At 38.4% G+C, this 15,191-nt stretch overlaps 2 protein-coding genes across 3 annotated transcripts; one reads left to right on the forward strand and one right to left on the reverse strand.

Moving 5' to 3' along the window:
• Window positions 1-3,105: 3,105 nt before the first annotated feature.
• LOC141791745 (microfibrillar-associated protein 3-like) lies at window positions 3,106-5,896 on the reverse strand. The gene is made up of 4 exons (XM_074672390.1): window positions 5,799-5,896; window positions 5,568-5,641; window positions 4,888-5,167; window positions 3,106-4,795 (listed from the first exon to the last, which is right to left on the reverse strand). Exons 3-4 carry the CDS (start codon window positions 5,120-5,122, stop codon window positions 4,098-4,100), a joined length of 933 nt encoding a protein of 310 aa, XP_074528491.1. The 5' UTR covers window positions 5,123-5,167; window positions 5,568-5,641; window positions 5,799-5,896; the 3' UTR covers window positions 3,106-4,097.
• Window positions 5,897-6,796: 900 nt separating this feature from the next.
• fam114a2 (family with sequence similarity 114 member A2) lies at window positions 6,797-14,852 on the forward strand. 2 transcript variants are annotated; one of them, XM_074673175.1, is made up of 15 exons: window positions 6,797-7,051; window positions 7,467-7,536; window positions 7,861-8,093; window positions 8,419-8,518; window positions 8,727-8,828; window positions 8,934-9,037; window positions 9,371-9,505; window positions 10,341-10,505; window positions 10,597-10,720; window positions 10,800-10,885; window positions 10,981-11,079; window positions 11,233-11,357; window positions 11,463-11,535; window positions 11,877-11,930; window positions 13,448-14,852. In XM_074673175.1, the coding sequence occupies exons 3-15, from the start codon at window positions 7,881-7,883 to the stop codon at window positions 13,547-13,549; spliced, it is 1,482 nt and encodes a 493-aa protein (XP_074529276.1). In that variant the 5' UTR covers window positions 6,797-7,051; window positions 7,467-7,536; window positions 7,861-7,880; the 3' UTR covers window positions 13,550-14,852. The 2 variants fall into 2 exon arrangements, with proteins under 2 accessions (XP_074529276.1, XP_074529275.1); XM_074673174.1 differs by lacking the exon at window positions 7,467-7,536 and having other exon boundaries at window positions 13,448-14,851.
• Window positions 14,853-15,191: the final 339 nt, after the last annotated feature.

Genomic DNA, 15,191 nt, shown 5'->3' on the forward strand with positions numbered 1-15,191 from the left:
AAAAACACAAACACACACACACACACACACACTCAGCAGAGCTAATCATGCATCTGCAGCAAGTCCTCCAGTCTAATGAAGCAGAATGACGAGCTCTTCTTTTATCGTGTCATCTAATTCATCATCCTCTGTGCTTCACGTCTGTGTCTCTCAGGCTGATTGGAAATGAAATGCAATTAGACAAAGTTTGTGTCTGACCTGATTTCATGAGCAATTCAAATTCAAGAGGCCAATTTTTTTGCAGCATGCACCAGCTTCATTTATTCACACTGAATGAAAACACACACTGGAAAGTCCTGAATGACAGATAAACATCCTTAAAGCTGATCAGACGATCATCTATCCCCTCCTCGCACGTGCACAGACATGCAGTTTTTAATTTCTTAAGTTTGCTTCAATGACACTCAGAGCTTTCTGAAAACATCTTATCCGTGAAATCAGCCGTCCCTCTGTCCTCGTAAACGTCGGCGTTACCTCGGCTTGATGAATGATCGCTCAGAACAATCAATTCTATTTAGATAAGCTGGCCTCCGGAGAGGACGAGAAAAGGAAGAGGGATGGATTTTTGTGAGTTATTTAACACCGAGGCCCCAAGGTTGTTGTTGTTTGGGCTGCTCTCCAACCTGATATTACTCAGGTAGGTCTTTTTGAGGTGAAATCTGACAGAGGGTACAAAGTGCGATACAGAAAACAAAGTTTGATTTAGTGTGGAGGAGAATTTAAATGAAGAGAACAAGGGTTCTGTGTTTTTTTTTTTTAAGGTTTCTGCCTCGCAAAAGGAGAATTTAACCCTGGAGCAGATGGATGAATACTCACAGTAAAGATATTCTCCACCAGACTAAAGTTTTCTTTATTTGGACCCTGAAATATGAAGCACACTTATCTTAGAAGAACATTTAACGACTGAAAAACGAAGGTTAAAGCTTTTTTTTTTTTTTTTTTTTTTTTTTTTACTTCATTTCAGGTTGATAGCTGCAGCCTCCAGTGCACCAGCCCCAGTTTCTTCATTCATCCTTTCCATGCGCAGAATTCATAACTTCTCAGGATGAAGCATCTTTTCTTGGAGTTCACAAATATCATAACAGGGTCTGATCGCCATGGATAGTTTACATTTCTCAAATTCTGAAACTTGTGTCATGAATTATCGTTATCTTCTAATAAAGTTTCTTCTGAATGAAATATGACCAACAAAATAAATAGATAATAATAACCGCTTGAAGACAGAAATTCACAGGGGTCCAGCTGCGCTCAGCATACCCTTTTAGAGGCTGCACTCTGAGAGGCCCGCCATTGTCAAAAGGAAGTGATGTCAAGATGTGTTGGATAAAACAAATAAATAAATAAATAAAGGAAATAAAAGAAAAACAAAAACAAAAACTGCATTTTATTGAGTTTACAATTGAATAAATATGAAATTGTTCAATGGATATGGGTATCTTTGGACATAATCAATTTATAACAAGTACAAACAGTCTGTCACCTGATGTTGATTTACTATTTTGTTGTATGTTATTAACTGAAGTAGGTCACTGAGTGCCTTGAAATGGTTATTGCAATGTGCCATAGCCATAATCCTGCACTTGACTTTTCTCTTTTGGTTGGAAAACATTTGCCTGTTGGTAATTTGACATTTGAAGTTTTCAGTATTGTTTGTAAAGAGAATTTGTGATATGTTTCTGTGATGAATTTGATGTTAAATTTCTTTTCTGGTGTGAGAGAGTAGGGTATATTTTTTGTATGTTCAGTTCTTCAGTAAAACTTCAAGCAGAAAATCCTGAATAAGGTCTTTCTTGGAAAACTGTAATCTATCTGCTAAGCTAAGATAGCTGGGGCGAATAGTCAACACAAGGTCTGGTCACTCCAGTGTTTGTTAAGAATCGACCATCAAATCAAGAAAAGATGGGTTGAACCATTTTTGTTCTTAACAGGAACCAGTTATCCATACCCATCTCTACATTTACCTCAGTACTAGTAAAAAAAAAAGACCTCAAAGAATATATTCACTGCTATGTATCATGAATCAATATTTAAACAACTGAGGACATGAAAACAGTGAAGCTCATTGCACTAAACAAAAGTGCCCATGTTGTGTCATTGATTGTGTGCATTTTATACATTTTCTTTTCTTTGTGTAACACTATTGAGGATCCAGGTTAACTAAGGTAATCAAAATGCAGAAATACATATAAAACACATGACATATACAACATATGTCACATGTTTTATATGTATGACAATGTTTATATTTTAGTGCTGTTCGTCTCCTGTGTTTGATGAGCCAAAGTAAATTTTCCACTTTGGTGGGCATTAAGAATTATTGATTGATAATGGAGCTACACTTATAATTTAGTTGTAAAATCTGCTTATGATAGCAATAAAAGCACTCTTTTATGTTCTGAGGTGCAGTTCCTGTTTTTACTCCCACATAATGGCGCTCTTTATGTGTATTCAACACTACAGACATCTGCAACACAGGAGATTTCAGAGACACTTCACCGTGAGATGAAGTGGCTCCTTGCTGTCAGTCCATTGTTTCTCTTCAGACTTGAAAATACTAACTTACCTTTAGGTGTGTTTTTTTTTCACCTAGTGATCCTGATATTCAGGACAGATGTTTAAACCAACAGCTCCACCCAGAGGTTCCACAGAAAAATCAACCCAACAACTGTTTTTAGCCGTGTTTATTTCAGGTCTATTTTTTCCACAGTAGATCTTACTTCTCTTCCTGAGATCTGCCTCAATGTGAGCAGATTTTAAATATGCAAACACATTTGAACATAAGAGAATGACTCATAACAACATTTCAAGCATGATATAACTTACAGGTACAGCGTACAGTTGTATCCTGATACTCAAATAAACTTTGTTTATGCTACCGTTGACTCACAGTTCTGACATTTATAGGCACAATTAAGAGCTAGAAACTAAGTTTTTGGGGTTATTTATCTCTAAACCTTGAAGTGCTTAAAAAAGATTCAACGGCAACACGTCGTACATTTTCCACTCCAGTTTCTGTGGGAATATAACAGACAATCACACATTTTTTTCTGCTTATTGACCTCAAAGAGAAACTTAAATTATTATACATCACACAGAATATGGACACACACACATGTAAACATATTCACAAAGCAAGCTGCAGTAAATAAGGCATTATGAATCCATCAGCATGTCTTTAAAACTTACAAATGTTGCAGTAAATGCACAAATAAGGCATCACATCACAAGCAAAAACCTGATAGACTGTTTCTGCATATTTATGAGCATGGTTTCAGATGTATTCTATCATAGCAGGCATGTTTGCATTTGACAGCAAACAGTGATATGTGATAAAATATCCCTACAAAGACAAAAATAAAGAGACATGAAGGTTTAAGCTAAAGCTCTGCAGTAATATGGTTTATGACATTTCATCAAAGCCTCCCACGGCGATCACTGACAGAAATGACATGGAGCAGCTGATAAAGCAAAACGAGGGTATGTCAGACAGTTAGAGGTATCTACTGACAGCATCTTGATCTCTTGTTGGCATTTGCAGGAGCATGACTGACTGGGTGTAACTTAAAATGTTCGCATGTAGTCAACAGTTTATCGGTCATATGTTTGTCTGCAGCTCTGGGGAATAACTGCAGCTGTACAACCTGGATGTAAACAGTCACAAATGACAAGAATCATCAGTTGATTCTGTGTTTGCAGCATCAAAATTACTGCCCTCAATTTTTATTAGTTTCTAAGTATTTCTGGGAGAGGGATGAGTTTTTAAGGAATTGATAAGTCTCCAGCTGGCGCTAGCTTGGTTAGGTGAGTACACTTGTAGTGTGATGTCACTCAGATATCAATTGCTTAATTCATTTTAACAAAGAAAGCAAACTTAAGTTGATGCTTTTTTCTGCTTTTGAATGCACAAATATTTGCAAAAACATGCTTTCCGTTATCTTTGCATTTTTATATAATCCCAAATGCTACTTATTCAAGTGAAGTGGGTTAATTCTCATAAATGTCTTAAAAATATGGATTTTTTTTTGCACGAGTTTGCCCATTCATGGTCAACAAGGAATGAAATCAGAAATCATTTCCTCCAGGATAATCTGTGCCTCTTAATTCTCATTTTGGACCTTCTCAGAAATAGTGTGGACTGACACTTTAACATCCACACAACCTTCAAAGTTCTCCTTTCCTTCGTTTAAAAGCAGTGACTGACACACCTCTTCGCCCTCCTCTTCCTCATCTCCTCTTCTCCCAGAGGGTGGTGGCCCGATAGCTTGCCTGTTCCTCACCGGCTCGCCTGATTGAGCCCTCTGGTTCTCCGTCTCCATACCCTCCTCGGTAAACGTACGGCAGTTCAATATGAGCGGCGGCAAAGGAATGCTCCGTGCGAACTCTTCCATGTGCCGGGCAAACTCCATGGTCTTGAACTGCGTGACCTTGGCGAGCTCCACCGTCTTGGCTGAGGTGATGATGGGGATCCGCTTGGCCACCTCGAACGCCTTCTGCAGCTTCTCTGCACCCTCTGTGCGGAAAAACTCATTGATGGCTCTCTCAGTCTTCTTCAGGTGGCTGCTGACCATGCAGAGCCGCGCCACGTTCAGGATCATGGTGATGGTGAAGGCTACTAGGCAGACGCAGACGTAGTAGAGGCCCAGGCTGCTTTCATTGTGAGCCACTCGCAGAGTGACCGTGTAGTTCCTGCTTCCTCCTACGCTGCTGTTGGCAACACAAGTGTAGCGGCCTCTGTCTTTGAAGGAGACAAAAGTGATGTTCAGAGCGCCATCCTCCTGGATCTGCCACTTCCCACCTACAGGCAGAATACACAAAACATTTTTCTATTCACTGATTTATTTGTTTTGATGCTTTTAAACAAATAAAGTTGAGTTCTCCTCCACCCACCTGATTCCTCTTCCAGCAGAGATCCTCTGGGGTTGTACCATCTGATGCCATAGTGGACTCCTGTCATATTACACTCAATCACCACACTGGTTCCCTCCTTTGCCACCATATTCCTGCCTAAGGGGGTGGTGGCCAGCTTCGTCATCTCCATCTCAGTCTCATTCTGAGCCCTGTGGGCTGTACAGCAGCCAAACAGCAGGACTGTGAGAAGCAGGTGTGACGGGTGGTGTTTCATGCTGAGAAGAGTCACAGCTTCAGCTCACATTTAGACGGGATAAACCTGCAAAACAGGAACAGTAAACGGCTGTAGCTCATGCAAAGCGCTTAACTGTAAACAAGTTTTTGTATCCCCAAATCTATAACCATAATCTATAGAATTTTCTCTTGTTTCTGAATTATTTTACAATGAAAAGGAGGAATTTCTCTGAAATAAAGCTGTTTGCGCCACAGTTAAAAGTCACAACTTTAAGCTTTACTTTTATGTACCACAGACGAAAAATCTTTTACAATATAACTCAAAAACACATTTTGTTTTATCTTGCCCCAATGCTTGTTTTCAGCTTTGAATCAATAGATTTTCAAATATTTAACAAGCATTTGTCGTTGTATATAGGTTATCTTAACAAAAAAGGAAAAGGGAAAAGAAAAGACAAAGGAGGAGAATAAATTAGGGACCATACCTGAAAGGGAGCTGACAGGTGGATTGTCCTAGTTTCCACCTTATTGTAGAATGTGTGTACAGGCTTCACTCTTCCTTGGATTCACAGAATTACAATGTACATTTATAATCTTATTAACTGTGAATTTGCACTTTTGTTATCAGTATCATGACTGAAGAGCAGGCTTAGTCTGTTTATAAACCATCACAAAACAAAGGAAGACCGAATAAACACCTGATCACCGATTCTCACCTGCAGCTCAGAAAGTAGATAAATATTCGGAAATGTTCCGTTACAACTGATTAAGTCCATAAATGTTGATTTGCCGTGCAACAGTCCGCGACCCAAACACCAAATCCGTCGTCTGCTCACTTCCTGCTTAAGGTGTTAGTGAGTGGGCGGGGCTTGTTAGCAATTTGCTTCAGGTAGCTGTCTTCACACGTGGTTACAGTCTTTTATTGGGTAATTGTCAAGCTTATAAAAAAGATTGTATAATGCTAGTGTTGCAAAATCGCTTATTTATATCATAAAACCTTTGAACTATAACTTTTTTTCTGGTCATTAGAATCTAAGATTATTTTTATGAATATGCCTTGCAAGCACTGATCTTGTTGTCTTCAAAAAAAAAAAAAAAAAAAGGCAGTAGACTAATCCCAAAACAGTGGAAATTCATCTAATGTAAACTGTCTTTTCGTAGGACTACCAGAAATATAAGTCATAATGCCACGAAAATAACTGTAAATTAATTAAGAGTGTGGGTTTATGTCTGCTACAAGCTGGTTTGAGGTGTAAAATTGTACCTTATCAAAAAAAAAAAAGAAAAAAAAAAAAAAAATAATTTCATTTAATTTTTTTACAAAGTTATATCGTACATCAGTCGTTTAAATTAAAAAAGACCGTAGTTTATCTATATTTATTAAATGAAAAATATAATAATGAAATTGGAAGTTTCAGTTGTTTTATTTTGATTGTGCCCGGAAGTACTGCAACATCTGCCAAGGTAGCTAAAGAGATGACGAAAACTGACTATATTTTTTGTAGCTTACCTTCAAAATAAAATCACTAACTAAACTAACAATTTAAAGATGGCAAACATCTCATAAGAGGTAGAGTTTCTTTTATTTAAATACAGTTCTTTGACATCTTTAGAACTTTTTTTTCATTTAAAGACACTATTCAAAAGCATCTTTCTTGAAGCGTGCAATAGGTGGGTTTTATTTTGAAAGTTCATCACCGGTTTATGTGTTGTTCGTTGACGGCGCCTGTTGTTCTCAGTCAGTGACAACAACTGTGACGTGGCTAATCCGTGTGAACAAAAAGAGGGAGAAAACGTCAACCTCTGGGAGATTTAGTGCTGAATGAGAAGTTTTTTTAATGTTTGAAAACAGAAAAGGAGTCTGAGAAACGAAGAGAAGGGCCCGGTGAGGCTGATTTGGTGAGGAAACTATCGGAAGGACAGAGGACGTTTAATGCTAGGTTAGCATCCAGACTTTGAAAGGAGAAAGGTGAGTTTTCAGAGAGATCTCTGACATTATTTTTCCTTTTTTGTCTATTATTTGGTATAACTTAACTATTAGTCAAATAAATACCACTCTTCTGGTCAAAAAGGCATATGTGTTCAATAATGCACATGCAGAGCATTGGAAATGACGAAAAAAGTGACAGTGAGTTATTAAATCTCATCTAATAATAAAACATGACTCACTGGTCATTGTTTATAAGTGTAATTTTGATATAAAACTGACTTGAGGTTACATGTTCAGTGCGTACTGTTTGTAGTCCGTGTCATGTGCTTTTAATATAAACATAGGCGATCTTTGTTGGGTTGAACCCTTCATGAGTCACTGCTGTGTTCAGGGTACTCAAAACCCAGACTGAACTTGAAACTATCACAACTTCCAGCCTATTCTGTACATACAGGAGATAACCAGCAGCTGCGGAGTCGACTTATATTCCCTGACTACCTCCGGGAGGACTAGAGGAAGAAAATGTGAATATTTTACTCTAAAATTTAAGTATGATTCTCAGAAAAGTGTCATAGGTCAGTAGAAGAGCGTGACTGTTATAAGACTTCTGATGCAGCCACTTAAGTATATTTTGACAAAACTAAACCACCACTTCCAGGTTAGTCAGTGAGCTTGCACCTACATGATAATACAAATTTACTCAGAAGGCTGCTCTTCTTAACAAGAAACTTTAATCAAAAGAATTTAACATTCATAAAACAAGCACTGAAGCTGTTAAAATAAACTCCGCACACTGTCGTAGTTTGACTGGATTCTTGGTGATGTGTTGTTCTTCATTCTCTTTGAAGGCATGCACTAGGATGCAAAGATGTCTGACAGTGAAGCTACAGCAGCAGAAAGTCCAGAGGTGGCTTCAGAGAGTCAAGATGCCTCTCCTGCAGAAACACCTGACAGTTCCCCACCAACGCCTCCTGATACTTTAACAGATGTCGCCCCAACGAGGAGAACCAGGAAGAGACCAGAACCTAAACCTAAAGTGGAGGTTAAAGAGATGCCAAAAGTAGAGGAGCAGTCTGCAAAGGTAGTGATTATGAGGTCTATGTTATTGATTCTGGAATGTAAATCTGGTACTAAACCATTTTTTTCCAATTCTTTATCATCTTCTGGGTCTTTTGAGGCTCATGAATATATAATACCTGAGGAAACAGTTCCATGAAGTCTCAGTCTGTTTTTCTAGTCATTTGCTGACCCCCTGGCCTCAGCCTGTATTTCATAACCATCCATTATCAACCCGAGGACACACCTATGATCACACCTCTTTGTGAACAGCAGTCATTGAATTTGTCTTTCTATTTCTCTTTTCTATCTTTTTCTTCTTGTTCATCTGTCTTTCTTTTTTTTCTTAGACCCCCACTGAGTCCACTGTCGCACAGGGTGGTTGGGGATATTGGGGCAGCTGGGGCAAATCCATCTTAACCACAGCAACAGCTACTGTGGCCACTGTGGGTGAGTGTAGGGTTCATTGGAAGTGTTCTGAATTAATAATTCTATATCCAGCTGTCTGCTTATTTCATTTAAGAAAATTAATCCTTTAAACAGTCCCGAATTAGTTGAAACAAACACAACGCAACAATATAAGTGCTTATATTTAGTTTATAAATTAATCCGATGTCTTGTTTTCCATTTCTAAAAGTTGTCTTTTACCTTCCTGCAGGACAGGGGCTCACACAGGTGATAGAGAAAGCAGAGACATCGCTTGGAATCCCGAGTCCAACTGAGCTCTCAGCACAAGTTGAAGAAGAGCAGAAACAGCAGGGTGAGGCAGGGCACTGTCTTAGTTAATTAATTCAAAACCAGGCTTTTCCTCCGGGTAGTAATCACTTTTTGTTACAGTGTGTTTTATGTTTGTGTCTCCCTACAGGTGGAGCCAGCGCAGAGACAGACAAAGCTGCTGAAGAGGGATCAGCAGCGATGGAGAGTGCTATGGGGATGCTGTCCTCGCTGACTAGCGTTGTCCAGAACACGGTAGGAAGACATATTATGGGACAGAAGAGTTGTTTTTCAGGCAATTAGAGATAAGAATGTTTATTTATTATCTTCTTTCAGTCATCAGTTACACCTACAAGCAGATTCCTGTCTGCATAGATGTATGAAGCACCAAGTAGTGATCAGAGAATTGATACAGATGCTTCACATCTTTTTTTTATTCCAACCAAAGACCACTTCGATACTTTTCTCTTTAGAGAATAACTCAACAGATGACTTCATGAGGTCACCTTATGCATTTTTTGCACATTTGTTGTTCTCTTATTATGAGTATTATTTGGTGAGTGTGACTCTCTCTGCTCTTTCTCTAAGGGGAAAACTGTGATAACAGGCGGCCTGGACGCTCTGGAGTTTATTGGGAAGAAAACAATGGACGTGATTGCAGAAGGTGACCCTGGGTTCAAAAAGACAAAGGGACTTATGAACAGGAATGCCACTCTGTCTCAGGTGAGCTGACCTGGATCGGCTTTGTAAAAAAAAAAAAAAAAAAAAAAAAATTAAAGATACGTACAGTTGGGTATCATGGGCATAAAAGTGGAAACTCACATTATAGCTAGGGGTGATGCGTCCCAGTGGTTACATCTAAAGAGAGAAGTGGAGTGCTCCAAGGACCGACCCTTAGGGAACCCCACAGGTCAACTTTGCATGCGATGACTATGAGCTGTCAATTGCCAGGCTGAAAGACCTATTATGTAAATAAAAATAAAACCAATTTAAAACTGAACTAGACAAGCTAACTCAGTGTTTTAGTCATTCCAGTAAAATAAAATGATCAAAAGTATCAAAGGCAGCACTTCAAACTCATAGACCTAAAACAGAGCAATCAGCAGGTCATTAAACACTTGAAGAAGGGCTGTCTCTGTGCTATGCTGTAAATGATGAGCGCTCTTTACATATTTAATGAGGGAATGAAAATATTAGTCGTCTACATTATCTTTAGCATCGCTAAATCTTTATAAGCTACGTATTTTAGCCAGATCTTTGAAATGACCTTAACATCTTTTTTCGGTGAAAATATAGTAAAACTGCTTAAGGTTTAGAATTAAACTAAACACAATTGATCTTAAGTGAACAGTAAAGATCCTCACAATAGATTTCCTTCATGTTAACAAAATATGTGTCATGGTCTTATCAGTCAGTATGAGCTAAAGTTAGGACAAGTAAATAACAGGATGTGATGAAGAGGTGTGTTTTTGTCCCTAGAAGCCTAAAACCAGACCAACTCTTGGGTGTCTGACAGATTCTGGTTTGTAATCTCACTCTGTCTCACTCCATGTCTCAGGTGTTAAGGGAGGCGAAAGAGCGCGAGGAGCTGCAGACAGCAGAGACAGACAGCTCAGACTCTGAGAAGAAGGTGGTCGCTCACTACGGGATGCTGTTCGATGAGTATCAGGGTCTGTCCCACCTGGAGGCTCTGGAGATCCTGTCTCGAGACAGCGAGTCTAAGGTGAGACAACTGTGCTGACTAGACACAGTGAGATCTCTCAGAGTGTTCTCTGATCTGTTAAAGTTGATGTTTTCTGTGATGCGTGCTGCAGGTGAAGTCTGTGCTGACCACTCTGTCAGGAGACGAGCGGGCTCAGCTGAGAGACGAACTGGACCTCATTAAGGACTCCTTCTCTCTGGTGGAGTTTGACGATGAGGAGGTGGACGAGCAGAAAGGTAAAGGGTTACAGAAACAACTCTGGAGAAAAAAACAATGCCACGTCTGAAATGATTAACTGGATGTTTTGAATTCTAGATGAAGATGGCTCAGAGTTCGAGAAGGAGTTAACGGAGGCCTTGGAGGGTCTAAGTGTGAACGCTACAGCTGACAAACTCAACAAGGTACCACTTTAACACTTTAAAACACAACTCTGAAACAACCTCTTTTTCGTTCATGGTCATGTTGTGTTAACAGTTGTGTCTCTGTCCTCTAACAGGCCTGTAAGAGCATCTGCAGCCAGTTAAATGCCATGTCAAAACCAGTGGAGGAGGAGGAGGAGGGTGAAGAGGACTCAAAGAAAGCTCTCTCTGTTGAGGTATTCTGCTGCTTCGCATGAATTTCTGTTCTTCTGTCTCTGCAGCCTGAGAAATATTCACACTTTCATATCTGTTTTATTTTTAGTTGGATAATTCTGGTTCATTTATTTAAGTTTGCATTTTTAAAGCTTTCTTTGTGTGTTGACTGTCAGGAGGTTCACGCTGCAGCCATCAGGAGTCTGGCCGAACTCACAGCTCGCTCCATCGAACTCTTCCACAAAGTGGCTCAGATAATTCTCTTCTCCAAAGGCAGCGCAGAGGCCAGCGTCCTCTCACAGTAAGGCAGCAACACGTGGCAACTACTCTATAAATCCTGTCTTTCAACTGTACTTCATTTAAGGCTGTGTGTTTTTCTCCTCCTTCCCTCCTTGTGTGTCTGCAGGTTGACTGTCATCCTGTGTAAAGAAATATCTCTGCTCTCCAAGAAGTTCACATCCTGTTTAGCAACGACAGGAGTAAGTGTGATGATCCTTAGCAGAGAGAATGAAAGAGATCCACCTAACTAAACAGACCTGAACACACATTATTTATAAGTCATGTCACTTTAATTTATGACATTGTGAAGTTGCATTGTTGGAACTTGAAGGAATTTGTTCATGTTGTTATTTCATGTATGTCATGTTTGTATAACTCATCACCCCCCTGGTTCAACTCAGGTTTTTTCAGATCTGTCAAATGTCAGACTTGTTGCTGAAAAGCTTTTGAAATGTCTTTTTTTGCTTTCTTTTTGTCTCTATTACTGCTACAGTTTTTGTCCCTATGAGTGGGTGTGCATAAAAAATCTTCTTTCTTTCAGTCAAACGAGAAGGGAGAAGTGCTCAACCCGCTGATTACAGGAGTCTTTCTTGAGGTACAACACTTTTTACAGACACACATTTGATTATTTTTCCAAACATAAAGACTTTTGTTTCAGAGTCAAAATTACTTTATGCACAATATGATGTCTCAGTATAGTCACTGCAATTTTCATATCCTGAAGTTATGTGATATTAAGAAGACCAAAAAAAAAATCATCTGCATTCAAAAAATGTATTTGAGCATTTCATTTGAGTTAATGTAGCTTGTTTACACTCAATCATATTACTGATAGATCTAAATGAGCATCCATTTATATTAGTGCTGTCAGGTGATTAAAAAAATAATCCAATTAATTACAGGATTTGTAATGAATTGATTTATCTAATTAATTACGTTTTAATCCTGTATCTGCTTGAGGTCCCCAAATAAAGAATTTGAATTCTAGGACATTACAAAATTGTGTTGCATGATTAATCAAATGAATACACAAAGAAGAGAAGATTTGTAAATCCACGCTTTTTTCAACTGGCCAGTATTAAAATGTCCGTGTTTGCTGCCTTTGAAGTCTATCGATGAAAATTCAATTGCAGCCGCTTCCTGCGTCTATTGAAATAGACTGTGTGTTTCAGCAGGGGGGGCAGGGTCTGGTGGAGCTTGTCAATCAAAACCATGCTTGTAAACTACTGTGGGTGCGAGCGGTGTGCTCTTTGGATGAGAGGTTAAAGCAACAACCCTAATTTATATATTTCACCACATTACATGCAACAACCTGCACAGTTAGAGCACGTCCGTGGCACTCTGTCATCTCACCTGATGTTAACACTGTCTGGCTGAACGACGTGCAGTGTGAGCACCTTATGATTTCACGAGCTGCCATAAAACTTGAAACATTCGTAGTTTCATGTCGAACTAATCTGTTGCCTAAAATTTGCTTTGCTTCCTGCAGAAATCACCTTTTTTCTCTTTCCAAGGCAGACCACCTCCACACAAATGTCTCTAAACATTACTTGTCATTGATTTACATCTCTGGCAAAATATTATTCAAGCCTACAAAAAAACGCTGGAGGAGGACACACCCTGAGAGCCAATGCACGTCTGTTTTTATTTTGTTGAGGAGGGAAACTTAAATGATGGAACCTCTGTGCAGGAGCATATTATTGAAAAGTCTGACCTGACCTGCTGACATAAATAGCCATCACAGAGGCAGAGTCTGTCATCATCATTTCAAGGAGAGGAGAATTCAGCTGAACAGAGTGAAGCAGAAAACATTAGAAAATATGGTAATTTATATCACAAGAAACAAAACTATTGCTATGTTATTTTTTTTCCAATATATTGTAGCCTTAATTCATTTCTCCTCTTGTTAATGTGAGGCTCACTGAAGGTCAAGTCTTGCTCTTAACATTTATGTGCTTGAAAAAAAAAATAAATAAAATTATGTCACACAGAACTTGCTTGTTTTAGGGGCAGAAAATGGTTATATCTTCAGTATAATCTGTCAGTGTCATAGAGTTACCAACTCAAATATGAAGATTTAATCTCATGTTTGCTCATTTTATAACCCTGCAGGCGTCCAACAGCGCGTCTTACATCCAGGATGCCTTTCAGCTGCTGATGCCCATCCTGGAGATTGCTCATATCCAGAGGAAATCTGATTCCTCAGAGCAGTGACCAGATGATTTCCTCTTGGCTCTCCTCCACTGCCACACCGCTGGGACTTGGTTGCAGCAGAGGATGGACACAGATCTCATACTTTTCCTAAAAAAAAAAAAAAACTCCTTATTGGTCTGTTTTTTTTAGCTCAGGCCTTGAAGTGTTTTCTTCAAACAGTGTTAACTCTTTATGTATTGCTGGTTTCAGTGTAAACACAGTTGAAAGAAACATTGATGGATCGTTCAGAGACAGTTTGGGTTCACAGGAAACAAAAGCATTTATAATAAACAGGGACAAACTTTTCTTTATCCTTTTATTTCAACACTACATTCTTCTGACAGCAGGAAATGAAAAGAACTTATAAACACATATAACAAACCAGAAGATGATTTCCATCTTATTGTGTGAAAGAAACTGTATATTAATCATGTATCAGGGACTTGTTTTCTATGCATGTCTTTCTAAGTCAATCTTGTGGATAACATGGCTGGTTGTGCAGCTAAAGACTTTCTATCGTCTCTTGGGTTCTGACCACTATCCCACAGACAGTATGGTACTTAAACCTGTGACCTTGGTTGTTGTAAAGCTACATTTTAGCTGTTAAACTTGTTCAACCATGATCAGAGACTTTTTTGTTACCTCTTTAAAACTTCTCTGCGTCTTTTTCTGCTACGAAAACAATCATTCTGGTATTCACGACTTAAAAAAGGGTTTTGTTACTTTTTTGTCACTTAACACGTAAAATAAACAAAGAAAAAGTGTCATAGGTTTAAACATATGATGCAGTTCACTTTGAAGGCTGAAGACTTGCATTTAACATCAGTCAGAGAGCGTATTTTAATTTCATATATGGGACTTGAATAAAAAAACAAAATTTAAGAACTGAATTGAGTATTTTACATAATGGTTTGAAAAGGTAGCAAGACAGTTTTAATAGTCAACATCTTAAGTGGGATTAGTTCAATCCTAATTGTTAGAAAAATAGGACTTACCAATATCTTCCTGAATTAAATGTATTTAGAGATATTCCTACTTTTTTGAACTCTTGTAAACTCAAGTACCCAGCAAAAGAAAATAAACGAGCTGTAATTGTTCATTTAAGCATTTCTTCCATTTTATGTCATTAAGTTATAATTTTGACATTTTCCAACATTATTTCAGTGTATACATAAAGGTTTTGATATGAATGCACTCACTGTGTGCTTACCCTTAAACTGAAAAAGTTATGTGATATAAAACTGAACACACCTGTGCTGTGTCATATTCTTAAGCAATATACTGAACTGTGTATCAGATATTCCACATGGTTTGAAATAAAAATGATTTTCGACAGACAATGTGTTGATAACTATGAGGAAATAAAGTAAAGGAAAGAAAGATATAAGAAGACAATCCTTACCACTAACCTGTACATATACTCAGAGTTCAACAGAGTTTAGTGCTGTTGAATTCAGACAGGAAATATAACATCAGTCCTGAGGCGATATAGGTTTATTGTTTCATTGCATATATTACATTAAATAAACATTAAATATTATGTTTCATGGAAAACCTGATGCAGAACTAACCCATTCATGGAAAAAATCTAAATAGGCTGCTTAGTACCATAGCTCTAAGTGGACAGCTTCACTTTCCTAGACAAAAAATATTTTTAAACAAT

The sequence above is a fragment of the Halichoeres trimaculatus genome, unplaced genomic scaffold (assembly GCF_033239565.1).
Source record: "Halichoeres trimaculatus isolate MK-OKI-2021-1 unplaced genomic scaffold, fHalTri1.1 fHalTri1_scaffold_6, whole genome shotgun sequence".
In the NCBI taxonomy this organism is placed as follows: domain Eukaryota; kingdom Metazoa; phylum Chordata; class Actinopteri; order Labriformes; family Labridae; genus Halichoeres; species Halichoeres trimaculatus.